This window comes from Cydia amplana, chromosome 6 (assembly GCF_948474715.1).
Source record: "Cydia amplana chromosome 6, ilCydAmpl1.1, whole genome shotgun sequence".
NCBI lineage: Eukaryota > Metazoa > Arthropoda > Insecta > Lepidoptera > Tortricidae > Cydia > Cydia amplana.
Window position 1 is genome coordinate 17,614,267 of NC_086074.1, and position 17,732 is coordinate 17,631,998.

The following is a 17,732-nucleotide window of genomic DNA, read 5'->3' on the forward strand; positions in this document are numbered from 1 at the left end:
AAACTCATCGGCGGCTCGCCGCACCCTGAACCGCCAGTGCGTATAGACAAGTTGGCGGCCAGCCGCGAAGCGGGCCGCAGCTCTTCATTCAACCGCCGCGGTTGAAATTTTGTGGCGGTCAAGTGCGTACGATCACAAGCGGTTGCATATTAAATTGGAAAAGCGGCTGGCCGCGCGGCCAGCCGCCTCCGCGGTTAACCGCTAGTGCGTAAGGGCCCTAAGCACATGCGTCAATCGTTTTTTAACCAGATTCCCATCACGTCATCCATCATGCACTTGATGACTGATGATATCTGATCGTGATGACGTATCATACAGAGCACAATAATCTGATTATGTGAAAGTTTAGGTTTTTAAAGATTCAATTGTCATTATCGTACATTACGAAAGATGACGATTTAATATTGAGTTCTTTCGTAGTGCCATTACACTGCGTTAGTAGGTACTTCTATGAAAATATAATATATCTGCTTAATATACAAAATTTCACTTTAATTAAGTATTTCAGAGTAAAACTTCATCTAAGAGAAGATGTGGTCTCTGAAATGCCACCATGTAATTGTGAGTAGCAAGGGAAGACCCTTGCTACTCACAAGCAAAGCAAGAACTTTGTTGCGATTTTCAATTATAATTTTGACGTCTGTGGCGCTTTATCATAAACTAAATAGACCCTATATTATGTAAATTTAGGAGATGCCGATCCACAAAATAGTTATCCCATTGGCTTACTTATTTTTTACCAATAATCAACGTTATAAACCTAACCAATTAATCTGCAGCGATTCTAAAGGGACCGCGTCAAAAATGCACCTTAAACTAAACGTTAAAGTGTCCCTAACCGTGAAAAATGGTATGAATACAAGTTGCAGGGGCCTGTATAAAACGTATTCAGCGGGATGCAAAGTAGTAATTATTATTAGTTCCGTGTTTCCCAACGAAATGTATGACGCCCCAGCACTGTTCTGTGCTAACAACTTGAAGTTTTTCTTCATATCTTCGCAATCCTCGATATAAATCCGGTTTATGGCAGTTCCTGGTTCAGCGATACCGACGCCATTAACGTGAGTTATGTGGTGCCACAAACAGCTTGTAAATCAAACATATTTGTCGGTTTTTGTAACGGAAACGTTGATCTTTTTGCACTCCAAGCGGTTTCAAGTGGTTCATGTTCATGACAGGTATTTCTTAAAGCATTTAACGGAAGTATATTTAATGTATTAACCTTTTATAATAATCATTAAAAAGGAATTCAAAATATTGAAATTTATTTAGAGTTTTTGCGTTAATTTCACACCGACATTAATTTTTTATAAGTTGTTCGCAGAAATCGCGAAGCGTCTGGTTGACGTAACTGGTGACCGAAGAGCTGGCGGCTACCTCGCACAACGTATCAGCATTGCGATACAGCGAGGAAATGTCACCAGCATCCTTGGTACAGTGCCTCAAGGGCCTATTTTAGATTTAAGCTAGTTTTTAATTTCTTTTAGTAATACCACTGTATATATCTTGTTTGTAAATAAATGATTATTCATTTTTCATTGTTATGTATCAACAAATAATATCATAATTAAGAATAACAAAGTAGGCACCCAAGGTGTGGAAATGTTAATTAGGTCGATGTCCCCACTGATAAGGGGATTCATTACAAGCTGATAAGATAAAATCTTGCGAAATTTATCCCGCACTAAACTACCGGACCCTTTCTGTGTAGCATCTTTAGTAAATTGTTTTTGAAATGTGAAAGAAATATATATTTAACCTTTTGTGGTGTTTTCATAATAGAACATCAGATCAGACGCAGTCCAGACATATCAACATACAAAACATGCAGTCAATGCGGCCAAATACGTTGTGGAAAATTTCGTACACCAGCGTATTTTTCTTTTTTTTACCTAGAAAATGAGCCTATTTGCTTTTGACTGAAACTAGAAGCAGTCGCTGAAGTCAGCAATCGTGCAAGTACTTTTGTTTAAAAAAAAAAGCGTTCTTATACGGAATTTCCCGTAGACAGATTTGGTCGCATTGACCTAGCTACTTGTTTTTTGCTGCTAGTTAAACAGATGCAACCTGTTTTGTCTGAAATCATACTTAATTTACAAATACATACATATTCGTAAATAACGTAACCAGAAATCAACGTCTTCCCGGCCTAGCCGTAGCCTCTCTATTTCCTTTACCCGACACAGCACTATTACGTTGGCTGCAGTCGACACTAACTGAGTTATGGAGCTTAATGGCCTAACTGGAGCAATTGCTGTTTTGTAACTGGGTTAACTATTATGTCATTAAAAAAAAAGTGAAAGTCAAAAGTATCATTTCATTATATTTTACATGTTTGTGAAGCACTAAACCAGAAATCAACATCTTCCCGGCCTTTAACCGTAGCCTCTCTATTTCCTTTACCCGACACGGCACTATTACGTTGGCTCGGCACTAACTGAGTTATGGCGCTTAATGGCCTAGTTGGAGAAATTGCTGTTTTGTAATATTTGCTGCCGTATTCTTATATTGCCATAAGTAGTTTTGAATGCATATTTAAACCGGCTAAATAGGAACTGAACATTTGATAAATAATTAAGTTACCACTAATGGATTAGGACAATAATTCATACTTTTTTTACATCCTTTGTTTTCAATCGTTTTTCAAAAACAAATATTTTAAGTAAAAGTTCCATTAGTGATCCCAAAGTTTTGTACGGAGCACTTAAAATAGAAAAACTACTACACTACCTCGTATAGGTGTAAAAATGTGAAGGCAATGTTACTACGGTTTCTATGGTAACGAAAGTAAGAAGTTTTGTTGGACTTGCCAACATAATCTACGCAACTAAAAATGCAAAAAAATGGTAACAACAAACCAAATTATTAATAAAAAGCGATGAGCACTATACAAAAGCCTTAAAATTAGTAGAAAATGATGATACTAACATGATTTACACCGGAGACTCGTGTCTTGTTCAATTTAGATAGGTTAGTGCCCATCCGGAGCCATTAATGGCGGAATTCCAACCTTAAACCCATACACTAAGAGTCCAAATTCGTCTACACTTACAATTAGTTCGCTGGTAAATTTGGCACAGTTTTCATACAAAAGTTTTCACTTATTATTATCACAATTGTAAAAGTTTGAACACAATTTGTAAATTAGTCTTTTTAAAGCCACTTCGGTTCACGTGGAAGCTGGAAAGAGAGAATTACAATTTATTTTAATTTTTCTTTGGAAATAAAATAAAAATGCCAAACACCCATTCGAATACTTCCTTTGTCGAACTCATAGATAACTTGTATATATGTACAATAGTTTGTTTAATTGCTTTTTTTTCATAGTTAACACTATTATTAAGAGTTCGCGAAAGTAAGCAATCGATTTGTTTTACAACTAAAATAGTAAGTGGAAGTGTATACTATGGTAATGACTCTAAACTAAATAAAATACTGCTAGGATATGAAAAATGGCTTAGTTTAGTAGGTATTATGTTCTGGATTAGTTTTTGTTAACAATGTTTTTCGTCATCAATGATTTTGTCGTTAATAATTCTATAGCGTTTGTAGATATTGTTTATTTTAACGAAGAAAAAGTTAAATTTTCATTGCGGACTTCCTTAAAAACACTTATTAACGTCATGTCTGTCCATAATGAGGATCCTGACCGAATTTTTAGAAACATTTTTACATTTTTTCTGCTCTATACAGCACGACCGAGATTTTAACTCACGATTTTTTACCAACACACACTTATGAAAGGTTTAAAGACTACTAAAGTATCAGACCATAAATATTAGTATATCTGCCTTAATTTACGAAATTTAAGTACCAAAACGCATCATCTCTCGCCATTCATGCCCACGCCTCCGTGGGCGAACGTGTTTTGTCTTCTTATTCTGATGATAACTTGATTAACATCACTTTTAAGTTTGTGTTACAAATTTTGATCATTTTTTTTCAAATTACATTTTTAATTTTTTATATGAGCCTAGAGTGTCCCACTGCTGGGCAAAGGCCTCCCTCCTCCCTTTCTACGTATCCCGGTCTTGACCCGTAACCCACTACCGATTACATTACCTATATTTAATAAAAAAATGTTTATTTCCTGATCTGATTACTCGATTATTGTAGGTACGGTAATTTAGCCTGATTTCCTAAAATATGCGATATCCATTCTTCAAAACCTACGCCGTAAATAAAATTTAATCGCAATAGATGAATTAATTTCTATTAAAAATATGAATATGCTCTTAGATATACCTTCTTATTTGTGTCTATCTATACATCTTACAAAGCAAAGTCCCCCATGGCGTCTGTCTGTCAGAATGTTCGCGATAAACTCAAAAACTACTGATCTTATTTTCATGCGGTTTTGACTTATCAATAGAGTGACTCTTGAGGAAGGTTTGAGTGTATAATTTGTTAAGGTTTATACCCGTGCGAAGCCGGTGCGGGTCTCTAGTTCATATTTAAAATGCAATTCCTCCGTATTCTTTTAGCTTTCATTGTGACCCACTCAACAAATTGTCTGCACTAAAGCAATCAATAGATCCAAAGTGTTGCTACAACCTATATCCACCGGCTACAACAGGCTAATACTATTAGGGCTCGACGACATGGACTGACGTGACCTGTCACTCAACTCTTGATGTCACTACCATATATACCAACGAGATAGGAAGGAAATGACGAGGGACATGAAGAGATTGTCGGTCGGTAGCTTTTTGCGCTAACTGACGTTTGATAATTAATGCATTTAGCTTTTCCTATGGTTAGTTTTAAGTTAAATCTCCATCTCAACCATGCTTACGAAATAATTTGTCAATTTTTCTGTTTTTTCTCGGATCCACGTGTAAAAAAAATTACACTTTAAGTACAATAAAAGTTTTACTGTTCAAATTATTTTTATATGATGGTTTATTTTAACTCATTAGGTAAGATGCATTTTGTAATAAGGTTTACGAACTGTGTTAACATTGTGGGCGATGGTACCTATCAGAATATCGAACATAAATGTTAAGTTATCTCCGAATAAGTCTTCAATTTAATCCAGTATTGTTGCAACTCTTACTTTGGAATAGCCATTTGGTTTCGTAACTTTGTAACACAATTTGTACATTACCTTTTTGAGCCTCGATTTTATAGCACTCTTTAAAGACATTTATGGAATCAAGTCGTCAATTCTACTTTATTAAAGACCTTGACGTTTTATTTGGGTTAAACATAAGTATAAAGTGTGTAAAACGAGCTTTTGAATATGTTTATGCCATTATATTTTTTATGTTTTACTAATCGAATTTAAACTGTCGTGAGTCATACGAACATAAAGGTAATTTTACTCTCATTGGCGCGACATGTTTCGGAGAGTTTAGGTCTCATTTTTAAGCACTGTGCTTGAGTAGCGTTCACGACAGCTGCGCGCCGCGTAGTCATTCATCGCGCAGACTATTGTAAAATTAGCTGTTTTACTAAAATTCAAGAACGATGCAGGGTTTTTTCCCTAGGATTTCTCCAATAAGTAGAAACGAGACCACCCCCTGAGATACAATAAGTCGCATAAATATATCCAGGATACTTCAGAAATGTATCACAAAGTCCATGTTTCTAATTGATATAATCTTTAAAATCTAACCGCGGGGTATCACTGCCATCCCCTAATTAGTATTCTATCTCTAAATCTATGGGGGCTTGTAAGCCATGACTCACTGTGTACTATGTGTAATAGCAACGAAGTTAAAAGGTCATATGTGAATGAATCTTGAAATGGCGCTTACGCTTTTTCATACCGCGGCTGTTTCGTTCTGTATCACAGTTTACACCCTGCAACTTTAACTAGGGGGGCTTAGTTAATCAAAAACTAACCTTAATGATTTGGTATAAGGTGCTTGCCAATAATTGTGTTATTGTGGTTTTTTAGTAGGCTTGATTTGTGATCATTGTTTCATGTTAAACTATAGAATGGTAATGAGATCCCTAGTGTGCAATGCAAATTTATTTGATTAAAACTGTTGTAAAATAGATTTAATCGTGTAAATTATTATATTTCTTATCTAAACATTTTTAAAAGGTGTATCATTTTGAAGTCAAATATTTTAACGTCAGCAAAATGGCCTTAGTGAAATTTTAAAACTATTTTAATTAAGTTCTGTTAATATTTTATTAAAGTTTGAAATCATTATCTATATAAATATACAGTGACTATTACTTACCTATTTGAAGCAAAATACAGTAGAGTCCGATTAGTACGACTTCGCATATAACAACCAACCGCTTATAGCGACGTAATTATAGGCACTTGTTTGGTTTTAGTACGAGCTACTATGAAAGTACAACCGTTTATTACGACTCCGCTTATAACGACCGATCGCTTTTAACGACGGAAATTGACTCAAAATCCGTCCGTCAAGTCCGGTTACAACGACGAGCGACGTAGTTTTTACAAATAAATAGTTGGTAAGAAGCTTACTCCGTCCCGCGCACCTAACTCCCCTCCCCCTTTTGCCTATACGCAGCAAAATGATATAGTCATGTGACTTTTCGTAATCTTGCAAACTAAATAAAACCCAATTCCCATTATTTAATTGAGCTTCAACTTCACATACATAATTATGTACATAAGTTAGGTACAATGCAATATTATGATAGGTTTCTTCGAGCTGATCTATGGACACAGGAGATGGCCATAGGAACTGTGTGATAAAACAAAGTCAGCTGGATTAGATCCCCAAGAATTACGACTTTTTATTTTACGGGATTCGAGTAATTTGCGGATGGCGAGTGAGTTGACTACCTTGAAAAGTGGCTTCTTCTAAACACACAAGTCTCTCCATTCAAGACAAAGTGTTGTAATAATAACGTAAATAAATATTTTAAAGGAAATGTTTTTTTTTTCTTTGATTGTCACATAAGTATTAATAAATACAAAGTTACGTAATTATTTTGATTAAAAAAATATATTAAAATTGGCAGTTCGTTTTGTACGACGTCCGGTTAGTACGACATAATATCAGCGGTCCCTTGGGCGTCGTTATAACCGGACTCTACTGTATATCTCTCTAAGACACTATTTATCCGTTACCGGTGTATTCCCAGTATTGAAATTCGTCATTATCCACTCATCATTATCACCGTAATATTTTTAGTTTGTTTCTGTTAAGGAGACCTGAATGATTGTATCGTAGTTATATGTCTACATTCTTATATTGTTTGTTAAAGCTGTTGGTCTTCTAATAAAATAAAATAACCCGAAAAAAAATTGCAATCGATTATTAATTTGCAAAACCCTTCTCCAGATTGACCAGTAGGTATTAAACTTAAACTGTCCGATCAATACAGTTAGTTTTAAATACGAGCAAGGGGTTGCGCCCTTCGCGATATGATATACGTATAACCGGCCCTCACAACCGAGTTACCATCATTTGATCAAGTTCTAATGAGAACTTTTTAAATTATTCAGTTTTGAGTTCAAGCGAAGTTCAGATTCTAAATTTTGTTAATAATTCGTAGTTGATAAAAAAAATTGCATAAGTTTTTTGTCGTTATTTTTGCATGAATATATTAAATAATATCTTTTATATGATGATACCTATATTTAAATGTATATTTCTTTGCTAGTTGTGAATCGTGCCACGATCCTTTTAATATTGTTTTATGGTTTTTATTTTGGAATGTTTGCATGTTGAAAGTCTGTATTCTATTACGATCGTGATATGAATTCATATAATTTTGGGTCAGGCATATTTGTATTATTATTTATATCATGAAGTAAAATAATCTAAACTAATAAGATATTTGAATTGCTCTGAGAGTATTATAATATGAATAGCTATCAAAACAGGCACAATTCAAGGAAAATATAGTAAACAATGTTCCAATAAATAAAACAATTCAATTTTAAAGGTGATTTAAACATTTGGCTCTAATTATAAAACATTTTCAACTAAAGCAAGGTACATATGTACCTATATTATAATATTATTGTTTACTTTTGCTTTTGATTTTTTTATCCATAAAGAAATTTATATTATTCTAGATAATTAAAATTTTATTTTATTTATCTGGTGAATATTCATTTAATAAATCCACACAATATTTTGAGTTTCGTGTGTACAAAGCACAATAAAGAGTAAACAAAACAATATCAGTAATTAGTGAACATGGTGCAATATTTTTGAGGCTATTTATTGCACAAAAAAAAATACAATCGTACAATGAGGCAGTCTTAATAAATAAAGCGTATAATAATATAAACAAAACTGATGTTGATTGTCATCTCCATTGTTATAAATAGTAATGTGGTACAAGAACCAAACTGATATAAATACTTAGACTAATTTGTTACACAAAAAGCTGCAAAATAATGTGATTTAAGTACCTACATTATGAAAGTAAATATTTATTTTATTTTCACATCGAACGGTAATTTAATCCAATCAACAATAAGCGGTCTTATTTATTATTCATGGATTCGGGATCATTCCGATTCGTTTCGCTTTTAATGGGTATTTTATTTATAATCGTAAAAAAAAATTACTTTGTATACGTGATATTTTTAAACCCGTTAAATATTATTTATATGATAATTGATTATTAAATTCGAGGAATTTATTTACATATTTAACTAGCACTGAAGTAAATCAGTCCCTAAAATTAAACTACATATTAATTCATTACCATCCATTTGTAAGTTGACGTTCAAATGCAGTGACAATTAATTTTATATATTTATGTAGGTATCGCGTAATGCATTATTTCTAAACTAATTACATAAGATTCATTTTCTAAAGGGTGTGGCAAAAAAAACAAATCACCTTAAAAAACTGGTATAAAATAATTTTCGCTCCTTTCCGTCCTTAAACGCACAATACACAACGTCAATAACGCTGCAACACTGTCCAAGCACTTTCAAGGTCACTTTTGTATCACTGAGTGTTTGTTTGGTTGTCGCAGCTGATTTAAGGAACAAACCGACACGCGTCCGACCTCCGCGGTGGTCGACCCCTGACTGACTGGAATAGAGAACTCACACAGCGTAAACCTCTCGCTTACTCCCTTCAGAGGGCGCTTATTTGCCCTCTTTGTTGTCCCTAACAGGGGTAAATTATTACGGTTTTGCGATAACATAATAGAATGCACTAAATATAATCGAAAGGATAACGGTTTTTACTAGCCTAAATATTGAATTTTCCGGAACTGCCTATATATTATGGGAAGGTTTCGATAAATTAACGGTTATTTTCGCGGTGCCCTTAGCTAATATTTACAATCTTTCCTGTAGGTATATGAGGACCCCCTAACTATATTATTATAAAAATATCACCCTTATTTTTGTAACCTCTCATACCTACCTGTGCGCTGTCCTGTATACGTCACAGACAATTTTAACAATTTACAATGTCAATTAATAACATTCAGGAGCAAATGTTGACAAGGAATATAATGTAAATAGGCACACGAAGTATTAAGAAACGCTTGAGCAATTTTTTACAGACGAAATAATTTGGAAAAATTGTACCAACATTTTATTTTACTTTTTACTACATTATTAGATGAAACTGTAAACAAAGGAAAATTGCAATATATTCTGCCTCAGTCGTCAACAGAGCATCAATTTTCGCTGAAAAATGAAATAAAATCCTGACGAACGGCAGGGCCTGAGCCGTTCAACTTTCTACGTTCACATAGAATTTTTACTGCTAGCAAGTGTAAACAGAGCGTACTACGCCGTACTGTAGACCACTTTCTTTAGACTCCGCAATCACTGCATCGTGAAGGATAATACGAAGACTTGCGGATACTGAACTAATGACACCACTCACACCACTTAATTGCAGTCAAAGTTACATATTTTCACGCCTTTCGCTATTACGTTGATATCTTTATTTTACATGAGATTTTTGCATCAACGTCACTTTTGACACTTTCTTGACACTGACATATCCGATCCATACCGTTTCTAGTTATATCTAATATTTGACGTATCTTACAGCTTGAATATGGCTGTTAGGAGCGATGACCATGATACGCATTCCCTGATCCGACTAGCACAATCTAGCCAGCGACGAAATAAAATATGTATATAGACGAAGCTTATGAGCTTCGTCTATATACATAGTACATTAATAATTTCGAAAAAGCGGTCCATATTATGACTGATGATCTTAGCTTCTTGCATTTCGTATTTGACGTTGTCAAAACGTGCGCTGTATCAAAGCTGGGTCATTTTTGAGCAACTTTTGAGCCCTAGTCACACTTTTTTATAGCTATTCTAGTTCGTTAGGTCTACCATGTAAGTGGTCTGTAATCATACACTGTCTGGTCGTGTATTAAATATTCTCCTCCCGGCGCGTTCTTTCATAGACTCAATGGGCTAGAGAAATGTAGGCACTTTAATGTCGGCATTAGGTTGTATTGAGATGCTTGCATACGAAGTTGTATGAGCTGCATGTGCATAGGACGCTTAGTCAAAGAGAGACATATTTTAAACGCTAATATCTGGGAGACCGAGCTTTGCTCGGTAAACATATAAAAACTCATAAATGAGCGTTTTCCCAGAGATAAGACCTAGCTAGATCGATTTTTTGCCCCCGAAAACCCCCATATACCAAATTTCATCGAAATCGTTAGAGCCGTTTCCGAGATCGCCGAAATATATATACATATAAATAAATAAATAAATAAACAAGAATTGCTCGTTTAAAGTTTAGACGCTATTCAGATGATATATTTAGGTTGGGGGGACAATGATTACTCGCGTCCGCGGGAAGATTACCTTAGATACCCCGCACGTGTCCCCTGGGTGGTGCTAAAGAGTAATCAACTCTGGCTGCTGCACTGCACTATTTCCATACGAGAGCCTCGCAGCAAGAAAAATAGAAGCGAACAATATATTATGTATGTTTCTATTTTTACAATATGTTTGCCATACGATTAAACAAATAAATTTAGGTAAGGTCAACCGAGGTAAATGCGTCTCTTGTGGTAAATGCTTTATTTGAAGATATCTTCGAAACGCATCATATTATAATTATTATAGCCGTCTGCATTAAAAGTTCAGTGACAACACTTCAATCAGAGAGGGTTGCAATAGTTCTAAAATGTTCCGTTTGGAAGAAATCTTTAAGACGCATTTACCTCAAGTGACGCATTTACCTCGGTTGATTTACTGCATTTTATGCTTTTGGTCATCAACCAAGGTGCGTGAAGCGCGGACCTCCGGATTGCAAGTCCCACGCTCTTACCGCTAGGCCGGTAAGAGCGTTGGGACTTGCAATCCGGAGGTCGCGGGTTCAAACCCCGGCTCGTACCAATGAGTTTTTCGGAACTTAAGTACGAAATGTCATTTGATATTTACCAGTCGCTTTTCGGTGAAGGAAAACATCGTGAGGAAACCGGACTAATCCCAATAAGGCCTAGTTTACCCTCTGGGTTGGAAGGTCAGATAGCAGTCGCTTTTCGTAAAAAATGCCAGTTCCTGTGATTAGTTGCCAAGCGGACCCCAGGCTCCCATGAGCCGTGGCAAAATGCCGGGACAACGCGAGGAAGATGATGATGTTCATCAACCAAGGAAAAACACCTCCACATTATATTCAAGCACATTCAAGACCCTACGACAAACAAATCCAAGGGCCTCTTGCACCATCCCACTATCCCGGGTTAAGCGGTTAAACCTGGAGTTACCATGGTTTGGGACAATTTGACACTGTGTTAACGGTTTAACCGCTTAATCCTGGGTTAGTGGGATATTGCAATACAAGTGCAATCTAACGATATCTCGAGATCTTTAGGAAGTTAGGATATAGACTTTGGGACGGTTAGATTACGAGTACCTATAATAGGTACTGCTTACACATCTCCAGCTCATACTTATTCAGTCAAATATGTTGTTTACCTGTAAAGAATAAAAAAATGTGATCAGACAATGTATCCAACTAATAGGGATAAAATCTTTAGTGTATGATATCTATTTCAGTTTATAAACATAATCATTTATTTGCACATAAAAAGGGTTTTACATAGAGGTGTTATATATAAAGTTACATAAACAGAAAATTTATATTGGAATATAGAACACCTATATCATGATTGATGACTATTTTTAGTTTTCCTTAAATAAATACACAACATACACACACATACATAATTTTTCTGCATGAACATCATAATCACAAAGCAATTTGTATTTTATTTATTGACTGAGTAGGAATCATTTTACTATTAACCAGTCATTAGTACAATCGACGTTGATGAGGAAACAATTGAACAAATACCGGCCAAGTGCGAGTCGGACTCGCGCACGAAGTGTTCCGTACCATTACGCAAGAAACTGCAAAAAATCACGTTTGTTGTATGGGAGCTTGGAAGCCCCACTTAAATATTATTTTTATCATGAACCTATAATATTACGGACAGAGTTTCGCTTACAACACAACTGTGATTCCAACATCCACCAGTTTCATAGTATTTACGCGTGACACACACACATTGACAGCCCACATCCACCAGTTTGCCGTCAGACGAATCGAAACGTCATTGAAGTAAACATGTCGAAGAAAAATATAAAATATGCCGGTATGCGTAGTTAAATTCTGCTAGAATTGTACCGGTCGAAAGAAAAAAAGTCACGGAATAACTTTTCATACTTAAGTTTATCAAAATCACGATAATTTGTTGTTTATAAATTATCAAACTGCAAAACAGGAGTGTGACCAGGAACATGAATAGGGTAATTTCCCGAAAGTAGGGTGATTGATACCCTTCTTATTAAATCATTATGTATTAAGAGATCATTTAGGTAAATGGTTAAATTATTGATTGTGCATTTCAAACTAGGTCGATATAGTAATTTCCCGATACTAAGGATATTAGACGCTGACATGCATGTTTGATAGTTAACGTTTGTTTGTTATGTATTATAATTTTTTTGTTGAAAACCATATATGTTTCAAGTTAAATGTATAAATTAAAAAAAAAATGACGAATTGATTTCATTACGATGCTAACTATCATTAGGTATTGAAAATAATGTTTGCACAAAGTAATTGTGCAATATTGCGCATTTTCAAGACCCATAAAATCAGATACGTACACACCGTTTTTTATTGACTAACGTAAAACTGCCCTAATTTTTTTATTTGAAAACAAGGACGATATTAAAAATAATTGTTTCACCATTAGGGGAGAATTTGTGTTACATGGTAACACTCGTCTACACGCACACATTCAAACCGTCCGCCATTGCAGTGTCACAGTTTGTCTTAGGTGACAGTCCGTCCGTAATATTCTAGGTCCATGATTTTTATTTTTATTTTAGTATTTGTCGTTATAGCGTAGCGGCAACAGATATAATACATCATCTATGAAAACTCAATTGTTCATCACGGTTCATGAGTTACAGTCTGGTGACAGACAGACAGCGGAGTCTTAGTAATAGGGTCCCGTTTTTACCCTTTGGGTACGGAACTCTGAAAACCATTACTCTATCAGCTGAGCGATCAGTGAGTATAACTAAGATCTCAGTTATGAAATTCAATTTTAATATAGTAATATTATCTATAAAAATATAGTAAATAATGACAGGTCAGTCAATGAATGGGTACAGTGGGTAACTGGAGCATAACATGTGGTGCCCGAAATAGATCTGCGCGGGAGACCCCCGCGTCGCGAGTTCATTATTGACATTTTGGATGACATAATAATGGTTATTTATGCACTAAAGTGTATCTGTTTTGTTTATATAGTTTATTAATAGTACAATTTTCATAGGATTGTAAAAGGATACATAAGGAACTTATCGTAAAGAAGTCGTCGGGCATATTTGAACTTATTACCTACTTTAATATTAAATAACTTGCTATTAATTAAATAGCAAATTAGTATTTATTAGGACAGTTATATACAATAGTATATAAATAATAGCTATAACAAAATTAATTAAATTTATTCATACAATATCGCAATACTAATGTACGCTCTTTACTGGTACCTACTCTTAAATTCATAACAAAAATTAGAAATCACTGAATTTCACCAATGGACTAAAACAGTCAAAGGCACTACTTACGTACCTACCTTACATTCAATTTATTAACAATAATTATAACATTATTAAAATTGCCGTCAGATTATTTTATTCAATTCTGAAAGTACCTACACATTACTACAGACTTGAATCCTAATAGTCAAATTAATATTTTTTCTGAATTTATAAGCATGACTTTGTTATTTTATTAAGCTATTCCAGCTAAAAGTCGCACCCAAAAGCTAAGTTCTTATCCTTATTATTAAAACAGGGCCCCGTCCAACATTAGTGCAAACACGAAGTCTAGTCTAGACCCCAGACCGTTCAAGGTTATTCCCACCCTCTGGTATTTAAATAAAGGGAATATCATATCAACTGTCCGATTAAATGAGTAAAAGCTTACAGAAGTCAGTCTAAAACCTACCTTGTAGCTTCGAAATACGACTTAATTTACAGTGAAAGTGAAAGTTAGTTATGACTTTATGATAATGAATTGTGATGTTTACGTTGTTGTTATTCGAATTTGGTCAGTAGTGAGTTGTAAATAAGACTTGGGTAGGGTGGACGTTTAGCCTTGAGGATGATTTTATAAATAAAGCACTTATATTCGGATCGATACTATTTATTGTATGTTCAACATTTTAAATGCTCCATTTAGTTACCTAATTCTTTCTAATTTTTACTTTTTTTCTTCCATTAGGTAGGTGCAAACGTTTTGTACGGGATTTTGAGTTTCAAAAACGTACCGCATGGCGCGCTGTTCAAAGTACAAAAATAAACATAACGCGAACGCACGTCACGTCACGCTATTGAATGAAATTTACACTAGGGGTTCTGGCTAGGCCCCCTGAGTTCCCAACGTCTAACCAAAACCGTAAGAACTACCTATTATGTAATCTGAGGGGCTACCACGAAAACCAAAATTCGCAAGTTGCGGGGATTTTTCTCTTTTACTCCAAAGCAGGCGTAATTAGAGTGACAGAGAAAAATGCCCGCAATTTGCGAAATTCGATTTTCGCGGTTATACTGTGCCAAAACCGTTGGCTTTTTTGCTTAGTAACAGCTTCCCTCTTACAAGTTGCACACATTGTTTCCGCGCCAGCATCCATCAGGCATCGAGATAAAACCCGGTCCGATTACCGGGCTCATTACGGCGGCAGTAAACCGACCGATCCATCAAACGGACCGACTTACCGACTTAGGGCAACTCAGCATATTCACCTGTGGATAAAAACGAGCGTTTGTTATACTTGCTAGCTATAGGGTATTTGACTACTAGTAAAATCAGTTCCTTTTCTCGAACTGTCAAAACGATTTTGCTTCTGTTTTATACTAGTTTTAAAATAGAAAGTGTGTCTAAAATAACTGCTGTCTACATTTCTCTATAAAATAATATATTTTAAATACAGTCAAATACCCTACTGGCCACCAAAATTTCTGTTTACATGGCGATCGTGCTGCCAAACCTCTTATACTCTTCCGAGACGTGGTGCGTGTACCGTCATCACATTCGTACTGTAGACCGGTTCCACCTCAAATGCTTGCGTAAGATCATGAACATCAGATGGTCTGACCGAGTGCGAAATACCGAGGTTCTGCGACGAGCCCAGGTCGGTGGAATAGAGGCTTACCTAATGCGTCGGCAGCTTCGGTGGTGCGGTCACGTATCATGTATGGCGGAAGAGAGAGTGGCGAAGCGCATCTTTTATTCTGAACTAGAGGAGGGTAAGCGGAAACTTGGCGGACAACTCCTCCGATACAAAGATGTTCAGAAGCGACACATGAAAAGGTGCAACATCGAGCCCTCTCAGTGGGAAGGTTTGGCAGCACAGCGTCCTGAGTGGCGCAGGCTGGTGCAGGACAAGGTGCGCGATTTCGAGGAGCAACGTAAAGTTGACCTCGACGCTAAGCGCGACGAGCTGAAAACGCGCCAGCCTGCTCCCATTAACTACCACTACGTGGCTGGTGTCCTCACGTGCCCTCAATGTGCGCGGGAGTTCACCTCGAAGATCGGCTACGTCAGCCATCTTCGGGCGCACGAGCGCCGAGCAAACTAGGAGTCGTAGTGGTCGCCATGGTCGAAATCGGCCGGAAGGATCATCATCATCATCATCATCATCATCACTTACTTACTAACTTGCTACCAACCAAGCCGCCGCATGTATCAATACTGCTGCAAAGAAGTTCCTTAGCTAAAAATGCCTGGAAAATTAACGGAGTGGCTTCTTAAAATTCTAAAGTTTAACTTTAGGGTTAGGGTGGGTTAGATAGGTTCTAGGGATTACTTGATAAGAGTTGCATGCTTCGCAGTTACCTCGCGTGACGTAGGTATATGTTATTATAAATAATTAATTCTAGTAGAAGCAAGAGGCGTGGTGCTTCGTGCTGCATTTTAGCGGAATTTCATCTAATAATAGGGAGTGCTCATTTGACACTAATATTATAAGTACTAATTAGATATTACTCGCCATATTTACATAATATCAGATGTATATGTCAACAAACTTACAAATTAATTTCGATTTTAATTACAGTGTAAACTCCTTAATAACGTCACTCGATATAACGTTTCACTCCCTATAACGTCGACATTTTTGCCTCTAGTTGGTTTACTTTAATATTAATTTCTCTCTATTTAACGAAAACTCTCTATAACGTCAATAAGTGTCCGGTCCCTTGAGTGTCGCTATATAGAGTTTACACTTATACCAACACGGATTTTCTGGACGTTTTAAATAGGTACCTACTTTTATTTTTCAGTGACAAAGGAGTAGGTAAACAAACATATGCATAATAAAAGAAAAACTTATAATAAATCAAAATAAACATACGTCTATACGTGATAAGCTCGTGGAATATTCCAATAACTGGTATTTTATTTATTTAAGTATTTATTTAAACTTTATAGCACAAAGTAAAAAAATACAAATGGCGGACTTAATGCCTAAAGACATCTTCTACCAGTCACTATTTTCTTTGTTCTTTCGAACAGGATAATAAAATTGACAGGCCGCAAATACCCACGCGTGCTTTTCTCTTAGTGTAGGCTGTTCTCTTTGGCGCTTGTTAGCAAATGGCCGAAAGGCGGAGAATTACTCGTACAGGCGGAATGCCGAAAGCAGTTCTACTTATACCTTATATTCTAGTTTTCAGGGAGATTGGTTTAGTGCGGTGAGGCGAGGCTCCACTTACGCTTTATCAAAAGGCGTGTAAGAGTGGTGTTTCATCTGTCTAATATCTTGGTCCAATGTCGCGTCTCGCTCTCTCATTTAAGCAAAATGTGAGACGTAAATACACATCGGACCAAGTTATTGGACAGATGGAATACCACCCGTACCCAAAGGTAAAGTATTGAACCAAAGAAACCTACTCGTAAACTGCAGTTGACATCCGAACCAGGGATGTTGCGAACATCCGCATCCGCATCCGCAACCGCGGAACTTCCGCATTATTTTCAACAACCGCATCTGCATCCGCATCCGCATAAAATCGATGCGGAGCTTATGCGGATGCGGATGTCGAACAAGTCGGTACAGGAATGTCTTAGTGGCGGCGTAAGTGCTAGGAAATTACCTACGTCATTACCTATAACGAAATCGTCTAGATCCAGAAAAGTCGGCCAAGTTACTGTTTAGTAAATATAACGCACCTATATTCTTGCTCAAATACTAAACGTTTCGTTTTTTTTTATTGAAATAATACTAAAAATGTGATATTTGACGTTTTC

The 17,732-nt window shown here is 36.0% G+C and overlaps 2 protein-coding genes across 7 annotated transcripts in view; both read right to left on the reverse strand.

The window, feature by feature from the left end:
• LOC134648992 (uncharacterized) overlaps positions 1 to 17,732 on the reverse strand; it is a 561,268-nt gene that overhangs the window by 264,705 nt on the left and 278,831 nt on the right. The window contains exons 1-2 of one of the 6 annotated variants that reach the window (XM_063503672.1): positions 8,796 to 9,259; positions 2,929 to 3,180 (exon numbers count right to left, since the gene is read on the reverse strand). The exons of 4 other annotated variants lie outside the window; for them this stretch is intronic. In XM_063503672.1, the coding sequence (XP_063359742.1) occupies positions 2,929 to 2,982 (54 nt within the window). In that variant the 5' untranslated portion in view covers positions 2,983 to 3,180; positions 8,796 to 9,259. Of the gene's footprint in view, positions 1 to 2,928; positions 3,181 to 8,795; positions 9,260 to 17,732 lie in introns of those variants that run through there. One more of the 6 variants, XM_063503673.1, reaches the window with a different exon arrangement.
• Positions 1 to 17,732, reverse strand: part of LOC134648995 (23 kDa integral membrane protein-like) — a 349,619-nt gene that overhangs the window by 16,717 nt on the left and 315,170 nt on the right. The gene's annotated exons all lie outside the window — the stretch shown is intronic.